At 62.6% G+C, this 20,674-nt stretch overlaps 1 protein-coding gene across 1 annotated transcript in view; it reads right to left on the bottom strand.

Moving 5' to 3' along the window:
* Positions 1-20,674, bottom strand: part of LRP5 (LDL receptor related protein 5) — a gene marked incomplete at both ends in the record, with an annotated part of 73,873 nt that overhangs the window by 16,831 nt on the left and 36,368 nt on the right. Inside the window, 8 exons of the mRNA XM_084243271.1 lie at positions 856-1,055; positions 2,333-2,656; positions 3,254-3,438; positions 3,825-4,051; positions 5,623-5,912; positions 7,361-7,577; positions 11,732-11,903; positions 12,753-13,149. Of these exons, the coding sequence (XP_084099397.1) occupies positions 856-1,055; positions 2,333-2,656; positions 3,254-3,438; positions 3,825-4,051; positions 5,623-5,912; positions 7,361-7,577; positions 11,732-11,903; positions 12,753-13,149 (2,012 nt within the window). The remainder of the gene's footprint in view (positions 1-855; positions 1,056-2,332; positions 2,657-3,253; positions 3,439-3,824; positions 4,052-5,622; positions 5,913-7,360; positions 7,578-11,731; positions 11,904-12,752; positions 13,150-20,674) is intronic.

Below are 20,674 nucleotides of genomic sequence, written 5' to 3' on the forward strand. Positions count from 1 at the left end.
TGCCAGGGTGTGTGGCTCGTGCAGACGGAACCCCGGGGCCTGGCGGCCAAGCCGGCAGCCCCAGCCTGTGGGGACATCGGGCACACAACACGGAGAGGCGGCCATTCTGAGAACCCGCCTTTCAAAGCCCCGCCTGGCTTTGGGCAGAGAGTGCCAGCTGCTTGGGCTTCGCACAGACTTCACGCCTGCTTTCGCTCAGCTCCACACGTGAGAAGCACGGGTGGGAGCGGAGGGCTGCCCCTACCCACAGGCATCCACGCCTGCTGATGGCCCTGTCCCCGCAAGCCCTGAGCCACCGACTGGGTCCTTACTGCACCCCATTTCAGACGATCCACAAAACCCACAAGATACCCCACAAGATGCGTCTTCGAGGTAAAGAGCCCCTTCATCGCAGGGCTTGGGTATCGAACCCCAAACACATGCAAGGGGCCCTCCTGGACCACTAGTCTCTTGTCTGGGGGGCAGCATGCTGGCCCCCAACACAGCTGCTCCCGCAGTTCCAGCGGGTGCCCTGCCTGTCCCCGCCAGCCCGGGCCTTTCACCGGACTTTAGGGTGCGCAGACAGTATCACAGCGGGACAAGAGGACAGCGCCCATGGCATGGATAAGCCCAGAGGCACCAAGGGCAGAGGGGTGCCCCAGAGCAGCACAAAAGCACTAAGAGGAAACCCCCGTTGGCTGCCTGACCCCCGAGAGCCAAGAGCAATCGGTCTGAGCTCCTCCACGCAGGACGCAGACAGAACCACACACCCTGCCGTGGTGCCCCCGCCGCGTGCTGCGCCACAGAGGGGCAGCGAGCCTGGAGCCGGCCAGGGAGCGCTGCCAGCGCACCCCACGTCGCTGCGGGGACACTTGCCCGCGTCCCGTCGTCCTGGGCGCGCTTGATGTTCTGGCGCCCGTCCACCCAGTAGATGGACCTGTCCAGCGGGTCGTAGGTGATGGCTCGGACGTTCCGAAGCCCGTGCAGCGGCAGGATGAGGTCGGGGCTGCGCTGGTCGTCGGGGACCATCCGGCTGATGGCACATTTTTGGCTGAACAGCAAGAAGGCGGTTGGCGCTGGGGGGCAAGCAGACAGGACGGGCGGTCAGCGCCCGGGGAGCAGGGAACGGGCGGGCCAAGCCTGCACACGTGCCCTCAGGCGTGTGTGGGGAGGGCTGGGGTGGGCTCTGGGGGTTCAGGCGCCATGCTGTGTCTGTGTCGCTGCTATTCCAGGACTTTCTAAGTGTGTGTGTTGCTGAAAAACAGGTCTCCGCTTAGTTTTAAGTAATTAAGGCTTAAGAAGAAGGGAGGCCTGAGAACTCGCCCGAAGGCTGGACGGCCGTGTGACCTGCCTGCGTGTGCACAGGTGAGCAGGTCAGTGACCCCATGGGGACACGGGGGTGCTGACAGGCTTGGAAACTGTTTTGCCCAGGACGGTTGGGGCCACCACCTGCCCCCACTGTCAGGGGTTTGGGTCCCAGGTGCCACCCCAGGTCTGGAGAGGAGACCCAAGTCAAAGGCCTCCCCTCCAGGGGAGGACCTGACCCTCAAGGAGGACCGAAGGGAACCCAAGAGTGCAGGGGGTCCCCTGTGTGGCTCCAGGCCTGTCACACACCAGCTCGGGCCTTGCACAAGCCCCTGGGAAGCCTTGGCTTCTGGAACGAGGACGACAGGCCTACTAACCCCGGGGGGCAGCGTGGGAGGCCCTGCCAGGGCCCAGACAATGACGAGGGCCAGAGACAGCCACGTGCTGGGCAGACTGGGCCCTGCTGAGGTCAGCTGGGGAAAAGCTGCCAGTAGGACACATCTGTACTCTGTGGGCCTGTGGGAGTTGCTCCCAGGCTCTCTGAACCTCAATCTACGCATCCAAATGAGAGCAAAGGGCCTAGCTAATTCAGAGGGTCGGTGTGCGGTCACACGAGCGGGCGTGAGGTTGGGTGGCAAGGGGTCAGGAGCAGCTGGGGCCAGCTGCCCAGACCCAAACCTGGTTCCAACTTGACCCCTGTGTGGCTCTGGGCAGGTTACCATGCACCTCTGTACCTCAGTACCTGGTCTGTGAAACAGTGATGCTCCCTACCCAACAAGGAGCTGTGGAAAGCGCTTAGAACACGACCGAGCTCCGCATGGGTGCGAGATGTGCCGGCTGAGGGTTGGGCCTATGGTCCTGTCCCGACGAAGCAACAGGTGCCCCCAGCCTGGGCCTCTAGTTACCATCACACCACTTGTGCAGCGCACAGCCTCCCCAACTGCCCATGTCCACCACGGAACCCTGGAGAGGAAGCACCTCTGTGCTTCGGCCCCGGGGCCGGCCTGGCCTGACATGAGGGTGGGGGCAGGCGGTGTGAGACACTTACGGCTGCAGTTGCGGCTGCTGGGGTCCAGGGTGTAGTGTGAGGCACAGCCACAGCGGTGGCCCCCGGGAATGGCAAGGCACAGCTGCCCACACTGCCCATTGCTGTGCGTGCAGTCATTGAGGCCGTCCTGGCGGGAGGAGTGGAACACCAGGATGTCCATCACGAAGTCCAGGTGGCCCTGGATGAGGGTGCGGTTCCGGCCACTGGTCTTGTCGGCCCGCTCGATGCTGTGCAGGTTCCAGTCCGTCCAGTAGATGTAGTCGCTGTACTGCGTCAGGCCGAAGGGGTGCGGGAGGTCATCAGCGATCACAACCCGCTCCTGACCTGCGTGGGGGCACACGGCCGGCGTCAGCAGGGCCAGCCAGGCCACGCCCGGACCCGGCAGGCAAACCAGTCACCGGGAGCCATGAGGCATGAGGCCACTTTAGGAGACAGGATCAACAGAAGCCGCGTGACCCTGTGATCCACACTCTCCTGCAAGGGCAACGCAGGCCACGTCCACCCATGTGCAGCCCCTGGGTCTGGGTTCAAATCCCACCCCTGCTGCTGGGAACTCAGAGTGAGGTTACCCCCACCCCCCCATCCCAGGATTTGGGGTGTGGCTTGGCACACAGTAGGTGCTCAGGGTCAGGAGACTGAACACGTGCTCCTGGGGCCCAAGGGGGCTCTGTGACCTTGGGCCTGTCTCAGGATCGCCCTGGCCTCAGTTTCCCCACCCATGAAAACCTGTATCATGTAGTGTAGGGTCACAGGTGGCACAGGGTTCAGGGGACCGGCTCTCAGTGGGTGTGCAGGACACAGCCCTGGCCAGCCTCTGTGGCCACGCCTAGGCATCTGCCAGGGCACGCTTGCCCGCCCCTCCCATGGGGCAGCAGGGTGGGAGGGGGGCGCCCCCTTGGCCCACAAGGCCCCGGGCCTCACCCAGCATGTTGGATGACTCGATCATGTTGGTGTCCAGGTCGGTCCAGTACAGACGTTGGTCAGCGTAGTCGATGGTGAGGTCATTTGCCCGGCCCACCTTGTCCACCAGCGTCATGCAGTTGGTCCCATCCATGAAGGCCCGCACGATCCGGGGCTTCCCGCCCCACTCGGTCCAGTAGATGTAGCTGAAAGATACCAGGGGGCGGCGGGGGGCTCAGGGGAGCCCACTCATAGGAGCAGGAGACGCAGCCATGACCCTGCAGCCTGAGGGTCAGTTCTGGCGGGGGGTGGGCACCGTGCTGACTTGGTCTGCCCCCCACCCCCTGGGTCTCAGCTTCCATGTCAGTAGAGCAGGGACAAAGATGTCCGCCCTGGCACCCTAGACACAGGGAGCGTGCCCAGGACACACCTATGGTGTTTTCCACGCCTCCCTCTGCTCTAGACCTCAGTCTCCCCCTGTGACGTGAGTGAGACACTTCCAAGGCCCTGCTGGCCGGCGGCCACCCCCTGGGCTCGGGTCCTCCTTGGGCTGAAGTGGGGTGGAAGGGGGTGGATCGAAATCGGCCCTCACCCCTGGGTGGGGTCCAGGGCCAGTGACCTGGGGTTGTCCAGGTCCCGCCACACAAGGACCTGCCGGAACTGCCCATCCAGCCGGGCCACTTCGATCCTGTTGGTCCCGGTGTCCGCCCAGTAGAGGTTCTTGCCCAGCCAGTCGACGGCCATGCCCTCCGGGTAGTCGAGGCCAAACTCCACCACGTGCTCCACGGAGCTCCCGTTCATGAAGGCGCGGCTGATGGTCTGGGTGGGCAGGAGGCAAAGGGCTTGTCAGGTGCCTCGAGGGAGACCCGGGCCACCAGCGCCATGCCTGGCGCAGCTCCCGCCCGGGGGCTCTAAAAACACAGCCAAACGCCCTTCAGGAGGACGGTCTGGTGACATTTACACTTATTTTATTTACGTGTACGTCCATATTTGTGGCAAGGCACGGTATTGACGTCCATTAGTCTGTGCTTATTCACAGCCTTAAACAGTCGTGTCCTCTGACCCAGTAAAATCTGAGCCCAAGGAGCGAATGAGAGTCCTAGAGATGAAGGCGCCGCAACCAGACTCTACATGGAGAAGCCCCGGGACATGGTGCTCGGCGGGGGGGGAGCCGCGAAACAAGGGCCACGCGGAGCCTGCGGGCGTGGGGCGCGCACACAGGGGCCAGTCCACGCGCCTCGAGGACGGAGCACAACAGTCTGCAACAGTCTGCAACGGCGTAACGGGACACCTGCCGGCAGCTGGGACCCCGCAGGCAGGCGGGTCTCCTTTGGAGACGCGGTCCCAGCAAAAAGCCCGTCAGCAGGGTCGACTTGGCGGCGACTTTGATTTCCCTCTTCATGCCGCCTCATTTCCTCTCTCTACAATGAACCCTGTGGCTTCTAAAATCAGAAAACTCCTGGAGAGATGTCCCGTCTGCGTCTGCTCGGCACGCGGGGCCCAGGGAGGGGAGGCGGAGTCAGTGCCGCTTCAGACAGCGTCTCCCGTGAGGCCCCGTCGCCGGCAGAGCATCCCATCCACGGGCGAGGCCGAATCCCGGCCGCCTGGTGATGGGACGGCGCGGCTGCTGGGAGCTACAGCGTGGAGTCACGGAGGGCCCAGCTCCGCCCCACGATGCCCCCTGAATTGCGTCGTTGTGGTTGGTCTGTGGTTGGTCGTTGTGGGCATCTGAATTACCCACCCCAAGTGTAGGGTAAGTGGGAATTGTCAGGATTTTCCGCCCTCCCGTCATTGGCATCTAAGACGCATGCCTGTGGGCAGGCAGGGGCGCCCAGTGGCGGCACCTGGAGTAGGGTGAGGGTGTGCGTAAGTGGGTGCACCTGTGCCGAGAGGCGGGGCATATGAGGGCGGCGTCATAGGGACGCCAGCAGAACTGTAGCAGCAGCAGAGAAGCAGAGACAGCAGGAGACCATGAGAGACGCCAGGGAGCCCAGAAAGAGAGAGAATTCGCCGGGTGCCGGGAGGCTGGTACCTGCCTGCCAGTTACCTGGCTGCGGCACTACAGAGGATGTAAAAGGCTCAATAAAAGCCTGAAAAAGCCACCGAGGGCTCCAGGACTCTTCATTCCCCGCCTGCCCAGATCAGAGATCCCGCCTGTGCTTTGTTGGCGCCACACCAAGTCACCCAAATGAAGCACCGTGGAGAGGAACACCCGTCTGGCATCTTCCCAGGCCAGCATCACCCAGATGCATCCCCTGGGCGACAGGAGCGCGAGACCACGGGTTGTCCAAGCGGGCTGTCCTGTGGGCTTGGGCCGAGTCACAACCACCAGCCCGGCTCCCACCAAGAGCCCCGTGTGGAGCGGCGCCACGGGACAACGGGCGCCATACCTTCAGGCTGACATCCGTCCAGTAGATGTGACTGTTGGACACGTCAAAGTCCAGCGCGGAGGCCTCCTTGACGCCCGTGAGTGGGATGGCCACATCGTTGTGGTTGGTCTCCAGGGAGATCCTGTGGATGGCGGCCCTGCTGGTAAAGACCAGGAAGGCCTCGGGCACGATGCAGGTCCTCAGGTCGCTCAGCAGCTCCAGGCCGATAGGACAGCCGCACTTGGTGGCGCGGGGCGTGAAGAAGCACAGGTGGCTGCACCCACCATTCCTGTCTGCACACGGGTTGGTCCCTGGAAGGGGGTGCACAGTCTGTACACACCAGCGCCCCAGCAGAGACGGGGGGACCCACAGTTGTACGAGGCTTCATCTCCCCCTCCTGCACGGCGGCGGCTCTGGCTACCAAGTGCCAACTCAGAGCAACCCCGTCCACACCACGAGCTGGGAGTGGAGCTGACCCATCCCCTGTTTTCAGTCAAGGAAACTGGGGTGCAGAGAGGTCACTGGGGGCCTGGGTGTAAGGTTCGGAGACAGCTGGGACAGAGAGAGACCTGGGAGATCCAGCCTGGCCTGAGCCCCAATCCCAGCAACACAGGGACAGGCCAGATCGGGGCCGCTGCCCATCCCCAGGTGGCACCCAGGCTCCCACCAGCCGCCCCTCAATTCACCAAGTCTCAGGCATCAAAATCTCGGCTGCGCTCGGGACATCACACCGCCTCCCCGCGGCAGCATGGGGGGCACATAGCGTGCCCCTTGTTTTTGGCATCTGCTAACTTCGCTCACCTACTGAAGCGCTGTGAAAACTGGCTTTAATTTAGTGTTAAGTATTTAAGCTAAGAAAAGAAGGCTTCCCCACCGCTCAGTTAATCCCGCCGCGAGAAAAGGACAGTGATGGTGGGGGGAGGGAGGGGGCGAGACGAGACAACACCCCACATTGAAGCCCCACCACCAACACGTTCTCCTGACCGCGTTTTATTTTCGGTTTGCCAGATGTACAGGGGGGTCTTGCCTGCCGCTGTGGGTAAGGCGCTCCTTGCAAGGTGCCAAGCCGGTAACCAACTTAGCCGACGCGAGGACTGTGGGGGCACAGCAGGCCCCCCCTCCCCCAAGCCACACAAGCTCAGGTTGCTCCCTGATCATCCTTGCGGCCACACCACCAAGGCTTTGCCAGGCTGCCCTTTGCCAGGTGAGTGCCGTCCCCACAGGTACTCCCTAAATCCCAAGCTCAAAGGACTGCTCTCGTGTTTTAGAGCCAGGCAACCTTCTAACACCCCCAATGCAGCTCCCCGGCAGCAGGGCTGGGGCGGGTCCTTGCCAGTAGACAGTTAGCAGCCTGAAGGTAAGCACTGGCCCCCCACCCGCCTGCCCGCTGGGAGGCTCTGCCTCCCCCTCCCCAGCCTAAGCAGGGCCATGAATGCAACAAGCATCTAGTGTCTTCCGGGGCAGCAAGGCAGTGGGCCAGCACCGGGCCAGCGCTGGCACCCAGCAACGGCAGCTGTGTGACGGGACGCTGGTCCAAAAGCTCCGCCTGGTCAACCCCACCAGTTAGGACACCGAATTCATCCAGCCGTCACCACCACGCCCTGTCCCGCCCACGCCCTGCTGCACCCAGGCCCCCAGTTTCAGCCCTAAGCCGAGCTCCCCCTGAACCAGAGGCAGCCAGAACCCTGGGCTGCTTCCACCCTGGGCCGGTCAGGATGGCTGACCAGCACTCGAGGCTGACTGGGTGGGCCGGACTCACCAACGACCTTGGCCACATTCACGGCTTTGAGCCCCATCAGGTCAGGCAGCTGGTCGATGATGACGTCCCGACTGGCCTTGACCTTGTGCACACGCTCGATGCTGCGTCGCTGCCAGTCGGTCCAGTAGATGAAGTCCCCCAGCAGCGTGAACCCGAAAATGTGCGGGAGCTTATCCTCCAGGAGGGTCCGCCTCTTGGTTCCATCAATGTTGATCACCTGTGGGACAGCAGATGAGGGTCTGAGCTGCCGGGAACAACTGGCTTGCTTCCCCTTGCCCCCTAGCTCCCCCTGCACCTTGCCAGGCACTGTACAAAGCAGGGGACAGGGAAGGGGGCTGCCACACAGCTCATGGGCCGGGCCTGGCCCAGCCGCCCCTGCCCATGAGGGTGCTATGCAGAGCCAGCATGGTTTGGAAGAGGCAACGCTGACGGGCTGGCAGTGGCCGCCTAGGGTACCAAGCGTGGGACCAGACCAGGGTGGGCTCCATGGAAGGGGTCCTGGCATCGATTAGCAACGCCTGTGCCAGGCAGCATGGGAGACCAGACATACCTAGCACTGAGGCTCCAGGGGCTGGACCCACTAAGGGCTTCACCTGTCTGTGCACCAGCTCGGAGGGCGCTTCCGGTTCTGAGTGTGACTCTGCATCTCTAAGGCACTTCCCACCCCCAGACTGCACCAGTGGCCATCTATTCTGAGATGCAAACGCCGCCTCTTTTTCTGTAAGAGTCAGTGCTGATTAAAAGCATCAACCACAAAAGCCACAGAGGAGAAAAATACTGTCACACGCACACATGCCTTCACTGACTGCAACCCAGAGACAAACAGGCCCAGACGCTGTTGTGCAGACAGGTGAGCCCGGAGTAGACTGCGTTAGAAGGAAGACGTGATAACAACACAATAGCCAGCTCGGCTCGGCCGGGATGCAAGACAGGCAAGGGAAGGCAGCTCTCCGCAAGCTCCTTCCAGCCAGACCGTATTTCCAGCTCATCAGAGAGGCTCCAGCGCCTCTGTTTTGCAGGCGACAAAAGCGGAAGGTAGACTGAGCAGCGGGACTAGAGGCTCTGGCCTCTGCTGCTCGGCGGCGGGGATGAAACAGCAAGGTTGGCCAGGAGGGGCAGGCAATGCTGGGCCCAGTGCTAAAAGCGCTTCTGTTGGGACAGAGGCTCCCCCATCCGGAGCACGATGGGGCCTCAACACTGCATCTGTGTTCCCTCCAGGCCCGGCTCAGGGGTTTCTGGAACCTTCCCCAGAGCCCTGAGCAGAGCTCAAGCCAGGGGAACACTCACATTTGCATCCTGGGAGGGTAAAGCGTGGAAACAGAACTCAGAAATAGCAGCATGGAATCTGGGACACCCAGGAAGGCTGGCGCAGGGAGCGCGTGTGGGAGGCAGATTTTCCAGGACAGGGGCTGACAAACTATTTCTGCCAAGGATCATAAATATTTTCAGCGTCGTGGCCGTAACGGTCCTGGCCGGGTGAGAGCAGCAGGGAGAGCGCGCGAAAGGGCGAACGTGGCCCTGTTCCAATAAAACTTTATTTGTGCAAAAGCCAAAAATAAACTTTATTGGTGGACACTGACCTTTGAATCACATACGATTTTTGTCTTAATTTACCCCCAGTCATCTAAAAGCACAAACAGCACTCAGAACTTGACAGCTGCGTGGAGGGGCAACCTGGCACAGTGCCCAGAGTTTCCGCCCCTGTTCTGGGCGTTCCTGAGGTATCCCCAAGAGCTGCTCCAGTAGTCAAACCAGATGCCCCAGGCACCCACGCTGGCCTCACTCTCTGATCTTTCGCCCTGTGCCCACTTGGGCCCAGCTGACGCCACCCTCACAGCCAGGACAGGGTGGGACGGGACACAGCAGATACCGGCCCCTGACCAGCCCGGCGTGGGACACATCAACAGCTATGGCGAAGGAGGGGCAGGTGGAGACCCTAAAGAAGCCCACCCTCTCAGTGGGCTCCCAGGGGCAGGACCGCAGCTGTGGGGTCTGCAGGCTGGCCCAGGAAAGGGTGAACCCCAGAAAGCCGCCCAAGGGCAGCTTCCTTATGCTGAATCCCGTTCCTGCTGACTCGGTCTTGCAAAGAGACACAAGCAAATGGGCCCTTCGAAATCACTCGTTTAATGAACCTGAGAATTCTGTTCTCTGATGGAGTAACTGACGACACTCGGCCTTAAACTGCCACAGTTATTTTGGCCTGTGTATTAAAAAATCTCAACCCCACCCCTAAATCCCCAGCCCGTGGCTCTCGGAGCAGAAGCCGAGCCCTGGCTCGATCCCCGCGGAGGGGCACGCGGCTGGCAGGCTGTCACTCCTGCGTCGAGGGTTTATTCTGGTCCTGCTAGAAGTCTCCCCTCCACTCAGCGAACACCAGGAGCCGGGGCCGGAGGTATTTTTAACTTCTCGGTCTGTGATTCATGCCCAGCCCGCCCACCTGCCCACCCGCTGAGTGTGTGGGTCCCTGCGGGAACTCCGTGCCAGGTGGTGGCAGCTCCCACCAGCACAGGGAACCCCAGCCCCCCAAGAGTCCTAGCCAGAGGAGGCAGCAGGGGGCCGGGGGGGGCTCCCAGAGCCCCATCCGCAAGCACGCAGTGAGTCTCCCACAACTCTTTCCACCACCGCGACGGGCCAGAGAGGCGGCTGTGTGTCGTCTGCTGGGCAGGGACGCATCTGCGTGGCCCGTGGGTGGGGAGGGCTGCTGAGGCTGCCGCCCAGCATAAGCCTGTGAGGGAGTCACCTGGGGCTCCCAGATGCCCTTATGGGGGTGATGAGCGGGTTCCCGAGGGGCTGTCCCAGGCTGGCCCAACCCTGACTGCCAGGGTGGCTGCCCAGCCCAGGTTAGCAGGGGACCCCCGGGAGGGGGCTGCCCCAGAGCCCAACAGATGAAGGCTCATAGCCAGCCGAGCAGCGGCAGGTATCTGCACCCCACCCAGCTCATCAGGGTTGGCCGCAGCTACCCGGCAAGTCTCAGAACAGGGGAGAATGCCAGGGCTCAGATCAGCTCTTCACAGGGAAAGCCAGTTCCTCCCCAGCATCTGCCTTGCCTGCAGCCCGTCTGCTGGCACAACCTCTTGGAGACATCTACCATGCTCGCCGCCACCCCCTAAGGGCGGACAACCCCCCCTCGGGCATTGGCGCAGCATTGCGCAGCATTGCCCCCCCCTCCAGCATTGGCGCAGAGCCTGCTCACGGGCAGGGCGAGCGGCACAGGTTAGGGGCACTTCACTGTCAGCCACCAGTGGCCCTGCGGGGGCTCAGGCAGCAGCAGAGGCTGGCAGTGATGGCGGATGCTGGGGTTCCCCTGACACGTGCCCCAGGGCCGCAGTCCCTGGTCCAGGGGTGCAGGGAAGAGCGTGGGGCCCACTGGGCCAGCTCCAGGCCATGGCTCCTGCAGCTGTGGGCAGTGGAGAGGCCCAGGTTTGGTGCCTGGAGCATGGGGTGGGCCACCAGGTGCAGCCATGAGCTGGCTGGTGCTGGCCCAATCGGGTTCCAGGCGGGGGTGAGCTGGCCAACACAGGAGCGGCCCCATGGGCTTCTCCTGCACTCAGAGCACTTCATGCCTTAGGCTGGGCGTGGAGGTGTGAGCGTTCTTTCTCTTCATGGCAACTCTGCACTTTGAAATAGTTCAAGTTTGAACTAGACAAGAAGCCACACAAGAGTTCAGAGGGCCGGTGTCCCCCTGACGACATCTTACGAGACCACAGGCCCCCCGGAGCCACTCACTCAGCCGCTGCAGGGAAAGTGAACAATCAGGCTTGTTACACCACGAGCCGCTGTGGCCATCACCTGCGGCCTTGATGGTGTTAAGAGGACAGTCCTTGGGGGTGTGGGCGCAGGGCACGCGGCCTGATGGTGGACACCGGAGCGTGGTGTGTGGGCGTGCATGAGTGCGCGCACCTGGGGCAGGATAAAAGCGGCGGCAACGCTGGCACAGACTACAGAAGAGGCGAGACCAGAAGAGCACGCCAGAGAGCGCCAGAGAAAGAGCATGAAGATTCACGGTGGACTGGGGGCTCCCCAGCCTGCCTGCCTCCTCGCTGCCAGCTCCCTGCCAGGGGTACCTGTGCACCTGGCTCCCTGAGAGAGCACAGAGGCCTGAAAAAACCACTGAGGGCTCCAGGACTCTCTGTCTGCCCGAATCCATAGTGAACCGCCCTGCACCTGCTGCCACAATGCCCCCTCCAAGGTCTATGCACCGGTCAGGGACCCATCCTAACCAAGTATTTTCTCAAGGATTCTATTTGGCCTAAAGATAGAACTGTGACCACGTGAGGCCCACAACTGTGGGCGCAGGCTGGCCTCTGAGCAGAACGCAGGCCCTGGGACAGCCCGCCACGCGGTTTCTGCAGCTGGCCCGTGGGCACTCACCTCAATTTTGTCTGTCTTGGCGTCTCCCCAGTACAGCTTCTCCTCCTGCAGGTCCAGAGCCAGGCCATTGGGCCAGCCCAGGGAGGTGTTCACCAGGACGTACCGCTCCTGCCCGTCCAGGTGGGCGCACTCGATTTTGGGGTTTTCCCCCCAGTCTGTCCAGTACATGAGGCTGGAGAAGAAGCACACGTCCATTAAAGTGTGCATCTGTCTGTCCCTCCTGCATCCCTGGGGCTGAGAGTGACACCCAAGCCCCCCGCACCCCCCACCTCGCTGATGCTCGGGAAACAATGCACCAGCGCCGGGTGGAGGGGGCAGCTCCAGCCCTGGGGGCTCAGTCCCAGCCCCACAGATGGCAGACAGCAGATGACCAGCCAGGGACGCACGGGCTGCAGGGTTGAGCACCGACAGGGAGGAAGGAGGGGCATGGGCCCTTCTCCAAATAGCTGAAGGGGTCCCACGTGCAAAGGCAAGCAACTCAGTCTGTACAAGGCCGGCGGGCACACAGCTCAGCCGCTGGCGGGCTCCCCACCCACGAACTAGCTCTGTTTCCACAGAACCCTAAGTTGAAGGAGGAACCTTCTGGGCTGTGTGACCTTGGGCAAGACCCTCGGCTGTGCTGGGCTTCAGCCCCCTGCACTGCAGGCTATGCCTGCCCACGGGCGGAGCCTCAGGTTTGAAGTGCTCTGCCAGCATGACTGCCCCAGCCTGGGAGCACGGGCAGGCTGAGCCCCTCACAGCGGGGCACGGAAGCCCAGGTGGAGAGACGCCCTAGGTCTCAGGTGTCTTGCACACGCCACCAGGTGGGAGGGGGCTCTGAGAGTCTGGCCCTGGGCCAGCCTCCCCACCCCACCCCCCGTCCCCAGTTTCCCAGGCCTGAGTGAGGACTCAGGGCAAAGCCTGGGCCCCAGGGTCTCAGCAAGCCCTTCTCTGGGGACCCGGTGCAGCTCAATGTCCCCGAACTGCCCGGGTCTGGCATCCCTCAGCCTGGCGAGAGTGCCGACCCGCGCCCCAGCCTTACCCCATGCCAGGGTGCAGCACGATGGCGCGGGGTTCATCCAGGTCCTCAGACACCAGGATCTTGCGGGCGGTGCCGTTGAGGCGTGTCACCTCGATGCGGTCGGTGCCCGTGTCCGTCCAGTACAGGTTGCGGGCCACCCAGTCCACCGCGATGCCGTCGGGGTCGTTGACCTCCGAGTTGACCAGCGTCTGCGCCCCTGACCCGTCCAGGCGCGCCCGGCGGATGGCCCGCACCTCGTCGTCTGTCCAATAGACGTAGCCCTCCAGCGGGTCGTAGTCGATGGCGATGGCGTGCCGCACGTCGGCCACCTGCAGCACGATGTCGGTGAAGTCGGGCGTGTCCAGTGAGATCCGCCGCAGGTCTGTCCGCCGGGCCAGCAGCAGCACCTCCTCGGCCCCTGTGCAGACACAGCGGTGGCATCAGAAGCAGGGTCCCGGCCGGGTGCCCGGGCCCCAGGGCTTCCTCGAAACGGGGAGGTGACGGGGGTGACAGGGGCAGCGCCTGGCGCAGTCACTCAAGGAACCTTCTGAAGAGGGTGGTGTCTGCATCATCGCTTCGCAAACAGGGAAACGGGCCCAGGGAGGTTAAGCAAGCAGCTAGAAGACACACAGCCATTGGCTTCAACCGCCCTGGGAGTGCTGCTCACTCACCGTCCCGTCTGCTCCCTGCAAGCCCCTCTCCTGGCCGCAGACCAGCTCCAACTGCAAGCCCTGCCTGGGCACTGGGCTCGGACCCCACTCTCCAGCCACACCCCCCCAAGTCCCCACGCGGCTCCACCTCCTGCACTCTCATCCTCAGGGCCACTCCCCTCTGGAGCCCACCCGCAAGGCAGCCTCCTGGGCCGCACCTGCCCATGCCCAGCAGACCCGCTGCTTCGGGGTGAGCGCCTGGGGGCAGGGGCCACCTTCCTCCTGTCACCTGCAGTTTTAAGAGTCTGGGCTCTGTGCTAGAGCCTCCCTGCTGGGGTCTGAGCTTCCAGCAGAGGTGGCACAAGGAGCCTCACAGGGCCATGGGGACCCGGGGGTGCTCCCCTATCCTGACGCCATCCCCAGAGCTGGGCATCATCCATTCACTCATTCTGGCCCTTTCTGCTCTCAAGGATTCGGACAGCCCAGAGCAGGCTGAGCCCACCTCAATGCTCTAGGGCCCTCCCAGGTGTGATGAAAGGCCCTGAATGGGGAGGGGCCTCCTGAAGTCAGAGCAGCAGGGATGGGGCTGGGCCAGAACCAGCCCCTCACATCCAGGCTCTGGCTGGCCTCTGCAGCCAAGTGCCCTGGCTTCTCGGGGCTGGCCAAGCCGGGGCATTCAAATAGCAGATAACACTGGCTTCTGGTCACAAGGGTGGAGCCCCCAGAAACTGGGGGTCTTACAGGATCTCTGCACTTCGGTGAGGGTGGAAGCCCTGTCCTGTCTCTCCTGTTCCAAGGCTCAGAGGTCATAATCCAGCCCCACCACTAGAGGGCACACACACGCCAGCAATGGCTGCATAAGCCCAGGGTTGGGGAAACTGAGGCAGGCAAGTGGGGGAAACTGAGGCAGGAGGCAGGCAGTGCTCAGAAGGTGCCTCGAGCACCCCACTCCATTGGAGACCCCAGCGTCCAAATTCAGATTAGTAAGAGGTATTCATGCAAGTTCTGATTGGGTGTGTGCTGGGGAGGGACGGGAGATGCTGATTTCAACACTAGCCTCCTCTGGGCTCTGTTCCCAAAATGTCCTCAGGGCCCAGGTCACACATGGCCACAGGACTCCTCTGTGGCCGCAGAGACATACACGCAGAAACACACACACGAGATACACATGCACCTGCACACGACAGAATGCGCACACAACCACATCGACAAGCACGCTCTGCTCCCTGTGCTGGCGCCGCCCTGCCTGACTCACTGGGGCCCAGCTCCCGGCCCTTCTGCTCCCGGCAGCCCCAGCACAAGGCCACGGCCGGAGCAGGTGCCCACACCCAAGGCGAGCCTCAGGCCTGCCCCTGTGACCTCGGGCAGGCCCAACCCTTGCTGCGCGGTGCCGCACTTAGAAGATCAGCCCGCCTGAGGGTGACTGGGTCTCTGTCCAGCTCTGACTCCCAGGGGACCCTGAGCCAACCCCGTGGACGGTTATGGCTTAACCTGCCACCAAGGGGGCATGGGGGAGCCCCCAGCCATGGCCGAGTTCTGGCCCAGAGGTATCTATAACACTTTCCAAAGAGGCTGTGTGGTCTGTGGGGAGGTAGAGACAGAAGGGTGTGTGGGTGACTTGACCTCTGAGGTGCCCCCTCCCCCAGTGCTCCTCAGAAAGTGCTGGTCTGTGACAGAAACTGACACAGAGGCAACAATTAAAGGCCGGGATAAATCTGTAGGTGTTAACTGACAACATTGTGAGCCTGAGTTGCCCGTCCCTGCACCCATGACCCCAGAGACAGTCACCCCAAGCAGCATGATCCTCACCCACCCAAGGCATGACAGTACCCGTGTCACCATGCCCCAAGGTCAGCCCAAGGATGGGGCCAGCTCTGGGGTCATCCCACCGGAACCTTTGTGGGCAGCTCCTGCAGGCCAGGCCTGGAACCAGGCACTGGGGTGAGCAGTGCTCAAGGCAGGTGTGGGACCCGGTCCTGGCACTCCTGGCGAGCAGGAGTGAGAAACAGCAATACCCCCAACATGTGCCAGGAAGGAGCGCCGGGGTGTGGGAGCCCACAGAGGGGGTGGGGGGCACCAGCTCCAAGAGCTTCTGGAACCATGGGCTGAGACCACACGGCAGAGTCCAGCAGTGTCCATCAAGGGCTGAGCCCACCGGCCCCAGCCATCCAGCAGCCAGGTGACTGCGAAGCCTCAGGCACGCCCCAACCCCACCATTACCACCATTGCCTGCCACCCCAACATCCTTCAGGGAAGCCCATTATCAGCATCCCCCAGAATGAAGTCTTCGAGACAGAGGCAATAATTAAAGGCCGGGATAAATCTGTAGGTGTTAATTGACTCCAAAGGGAGAGGCATCTCTGGCACCTCCTGGGCTGCTTTGAGGTTTTCATTTGTTTTGCTGAGAAAAACGCAGAGACCAGGACTCCCCAGAGACAGGCAGGGCCAGCCTGTTGGCTGAAGGGCTGAGTGGCCATGCCCAGGGGCCTGGAGGCACTGGAGGCCCCGCAGGGCCAGGCCAATGGCTACAGAGGGAAGAAAGGACCGCTGGCCTACCACCACCGGACACTGGCTGAGGCTGCTCCCCAAGTGACCCCAAAAGGGAGCGTGAAGTCCAGCAGCAGGCCTGGCCTCAGGTCTCTGGGGAGGGGCCGGTGCGACCGCTGTGCTGGCCACGAGGGGGGCAGCCCCCCTCCCGGGACCAGCTGCAGGAGTCTGTTGAAACACCAGGGAAGTAAACTGTTTAGAAACGAAGTTTGGCCAAATGGTTCTCTTTGGGGTTGTTTAAACAAACAACAGCCCCATGGCCTTGCCAACGAAAGTGAACCTTCCCCGGCTGGCCCGGCTGCGGTTCCCAGAGCCGCGGCCGCCTCCTCCGGCCAGCTCCTGACCTCTCCCCTCCGGCACGCACAGGAAGGGCAGCCCTGCTCCCGGGCCGGGCACGGGGCACGGGCACAGGTCAGGCAGGGCCTCCCTGGCAGAGGGGTTCTCAAAGCAGACAGCAGGCCTGGGAGAGGGCCCACTCAGCACCTGCCCTCCCTGCCAACACCCCCCAGAATAGCTGCCCTCCATCCTGGGCCCGTCCCCGTGCCAGGCCTGCGACCCAGACGCAAAGCAGAGGCCATCACACATCACCGCCGACCCCCGGCGCGTCACGGTGGACACAGACTCCCTCTAGCCTGGGGCCCGGAGCCAGGGTGAGGGGGCGCAGGTCCTGCTCTCTGAAGGCTCTGGAGGCTGCTCCTTGGCGTCCACCAGCTGGTGCCCGACCACCCCGGCACCCACTGGCTAGAGCCTCAGCCTCTGACCCGCTGCCTCCCCGTGTCCACACATACCTTCCGTGAGCTCAGCACCAGGATGGACCCAGGAGAGCAATCGGACCTCACCCCAGCTCGGTCACATCTGCAGAGACCCATTTCCAAGTCGGGTCACATTCACGGGTTTGGGGCCTTGAGCTGCCTTGTCAGGGGACACAATCCTGCCGGCACCAGCAGGGGCAGAGGGTGAGAGACTCCATGGAAGGATGGGCAGGCTCGGGGCAGCCCCCAGGAAGAGGGGCGAGGCGGCTGGGGGGCTGGGAGGCCCGGGGGCCGGCGCCCTAGCAGCAGAGCAGGTGAGCGGGTGCAGTCATCCCCAGCTCTTCACCGAGCGCCTGAGAGCAGGAGGCGAGCGCAGCCCTGGGCCTGGCCAGCCAGGGGCCTCGTGCGCGCCGTGGGGGCGGCAGGACAGGCCTGGCAGGAAGGGGGCCAGCACCCCAGTGCCCACGGAAGTCCTTCCTTCCCACTCCAGCCAGCGGGCAAGCTCTCTCTGCCGGGCCGGGGCACCGCAGGGCGCAGGGGCTCTTGGCCCCATCACTGCACTTTGACCTGCCCTGGGAAAGCTGCGGGCACCACACGGGGAGCATGTGCAAGCAGCACCTCACGTGTGGGCGCCCACGTCTGAGTTCCTGGGCCCTTCTTCGGGCCCCCAAATACTTTACAAAACTCTCATTCCCCTCTTTAGCCTCTGGGGAGCAGGAGGCCATCACAGCTCTCCCCACCCCACCCAGCGTCTGGAGACGCAGAGTCTGGGGACCCCGAGTCTGAGCTGCTAGCATCGCCCTCCAGGAGCAGGGGGACAGTGGGGAGACAGTCTTTATTCACCTCTATTTTCTCCTTTCTCTACTGAGCCCCACTCCTGTCCCCCACATTATGGAACGTTCTCTTCGATTGCCTGCTACCTTCCCACGACACAAATATCTGACTTTCTTTTCAACCATGTAACTGTGTGAAAATCATTCCCGCTCGTGGCGGACCCTGCGTGGGGCCCAGGGGACCCCAGGGAGTGAGTTCTGACTGAGCTGGGCCAAGAACGCACCCCCCACCGCCCCAGTTTCCTGCAGGCTGAAAAGTGCTTTAAAAAAAAAAGCCTATTCCCGCGCTTCTGACTGCACCCAGTGCTTGAATAAAGAAATAGAGAAATCCTTTTTAAAAATTAATTAATTAATTTTTTAAAAGATACTCATTAAAAAAAAAAATAATAAAGCCTATTATTTTTTGGAGTCAATTCAAAGGTGGTAAGAAAACCACCAAAACCCCAGTGATAAATGGGCAAAGGCCATAAACACAACTTAACAGAAGCACAAGCAGAGCTGGGCGCGTGGGGCCGGGCCGCCCAGGTCCACCCCTGACCCTGCGGAGCAAGGGCTTGGGCCCGCGGGCAAGGCACATTCCCTCCAGGAGCCCCGGCCACAGTGGAGAAGCACTCGGCTTCTCACACACCGGCTTGGGCTGCAGAGGCGCCCCGGTGCGGCCCGAGCCCCCCCTGCGTTCACCAGGGGCACAGCCCCGGCCAGGGAGCGCGTGAGCGGACAGCGGAGGGGCCGCCCCGGGCGCAGAGCCGAGGCTGAGAGGCCGCTCGGTGGCGAGTATGGGCCGCTCTTATTTTCTCTATTAATTTTTATGACGTTTTCCTTTCTACTGCGAACATAAAATGTAGCTTTATACCGAAAAAAAAAAAAAAAAAAACCAAAAAAAAAAACAAGCCTTTAGAAAGAGGGTGGAGGGGTATCCTGAGGATCTCCGGACCGGGGCTGGGCTCTGGGACCGGACTGGCTCATCCGTCCTGGGAATAAACTTACTCCCCATTCAACTGGGGGGTCAATTTAGTTGGGTCTCCGGGAGCTGAGCTGTGCTGGAGGGAAGCACGGAAGGAAGGGGAAGCAGGAGACCCGTAGCCCACAGCGCAGGAGGAGCAGGAGACCGGCTGCCCTCTCTCAGGGCCTAGGAGCTGAAAAGACCCTCAGGGTAAAGTCCCTCAAGGAAAAGGGTTTTTGCAGCAAGAGAAAACTACAGCACATCCGGCCTGGCCAGGTCAACAAGCACAGGAGGCAGGACCCCCCCAGAGCCCGCCCCCACCCAACAGCAGGGCCCCCACCATCCAGCAGACTGCGGACATGACAGCGCCTCTCCCGGAATCAAGGGCAACTCAGGTCACGACCCCGCCACAGGAGACAGACCACCACTCCGAGGCCCCTGCTGGGACAGCGCCACCCCGGAAGGTCCTTCTCTGGCGTCTGTTCATGCTGGAGGCGGAACTGGATGAGCGGCCTCTCTCCAGCCCCCAACAGCGGCCCAGCCCTGCTCCGAGGCCCAGCATCAACTCTGGCCCCCGTGTCCCCATGGAGGCCCCCCAGAGGAGGCAGAGCCGACTGGGGCGACCTCCTGGGCCCGGAGCCTCACAGGCAAGCTGATGGAAGGCGGGCAGTGTCCACTCTGCACCCTCGAAGGCCATAAACAGCTTTGCAGCTGGCAGGCGGCCGGCTGAGTTTTGTTGTTTAGAATTACATTTCTCCAGTGCCCCCTGGGGTAAGTGGTTGGACAAAGGCTGGGACCGCAGCCTGGCACCCTGGCCCAGGAAACAGCGCTGAGTGACCACAGGGTCACAAGGCTCAGAGGAAGTGGCCAGGCTGGGCGCTGGCTCCACTGGAAACCTGAGACCCAGCAGCTGTCTGCCCGCCCGGCCCAGCCCCGGCAGGCACACAGGAGGGTTGTCGCCTGCCAGGGGGCTGGATCGGCGCCCCAGCCTGGACTCTGGGTGCCTGTCCACTCAGCCCTAAAATGGCAAAGTCATTTCTAGGCCCAGAGGCTTAGGACAGCCAGAGAGTGGCAAGGTCAGTGCCAGCCCCATGACCCCGCCGCCAGCCCCCTCTACTCCTGACACCGGGAACCCACCAGCCCCTCATGTGGCCCTGGTTCCTGCCTGCCTCTGCCCAGCCACGGGGGATGCGCAGCTCAGGGCAGTACAGCCTAATGGTCAGACCAGCCCCATCCCAAGGCCTCACTGCTAGGACCCAGGCACGGAAGGCCCCAGTGGAGCTGCTGAGCCCCTAAGCCTGAGGCCAGCAGCATTGCGCACACCGGGTGGTTTTGGAGCCCAGCTCCACAAAGCAGGAGTGGAGACATGCCCTTAGGGCTCTCATCCCAGACAAGGGCTTTGAGGGGGAAACGGACACACAGAGCGGGTCTCCGAGACAAGCCAAAGCGGGCAGCCTGGGCACCTGGACAGTGAGGTGGGGCTGCAGGCAGGTGGGGAGGGTCCAGCCTCTTTAGACACCGTCATGACCTGCAAAGCTGTGCCCCCCAGTCACACCTAGGGCTGTCCAGGCGGAGTGAGGGGAGCCCCCAAGCCATGACCAGAGTTAGTCCTGGTCCCATGGCCGCAGACCCTTGCTTTGGCCACGGCAAATGCTCTCGAAGGCAAGCAGCCGAAGTCCCCACGCTTGTGTGCCTGACACTGGCTCCTCAGGCCCCAGAAGCCCGGCAGAGGTGCAGGGTCAGAGGAACGGGGGCTGGGGTGGGTCTCTAGGACCTCGGGACGGGCATGCCAGGCACGGCGGGGCACAGGTGGGAGGCAGGCGCTCATAGGGTGGGGAGGAGCAAGGGACCCCCTGGATTGGAACAGGAGAGGACGGTGGGAAGTCTCTGCTCTCTTGGTGACAAGCTGGTGCCCAGCGCACCCAGCCTCTGGTCACTGGCCCAGGAAACACTGACAGGGGCGGGGGTTTGGGGAGGCCGCTGCATGATGGGTCAAGACAGGGACTCTGTAGCCATCATCCAAGGCAGAGAGGGCGGGGGGTGGGGGTGGCCAGATGGAGCTGAGGGCGCAGCCGGGGCCATTCTGAAAGGGCAGCCTGGGACCTGGAACCTGGGGTCCAAAATCTGACTCCAAAGGTGAGGGGGGCCACCTGAGCTCCAGCTGCAGGAGTCAGGACAGCAGACGGGCTGGGGGGACAGGGTCAATGTGACCAAGCTG

The sequence above is a fragment of the Talpa europaea genome, assembly GCF_964194135.1.
Source record: "Talpa europaea genome assembly, chromosome: 1".
Classification (NCBI taxonomy): domain Eukaryota; kingdom Metazoa; phylum Chordata; class Mammalia; order Eulipotyphla; family Talpidae; genus Talpa; species Talpa europaea.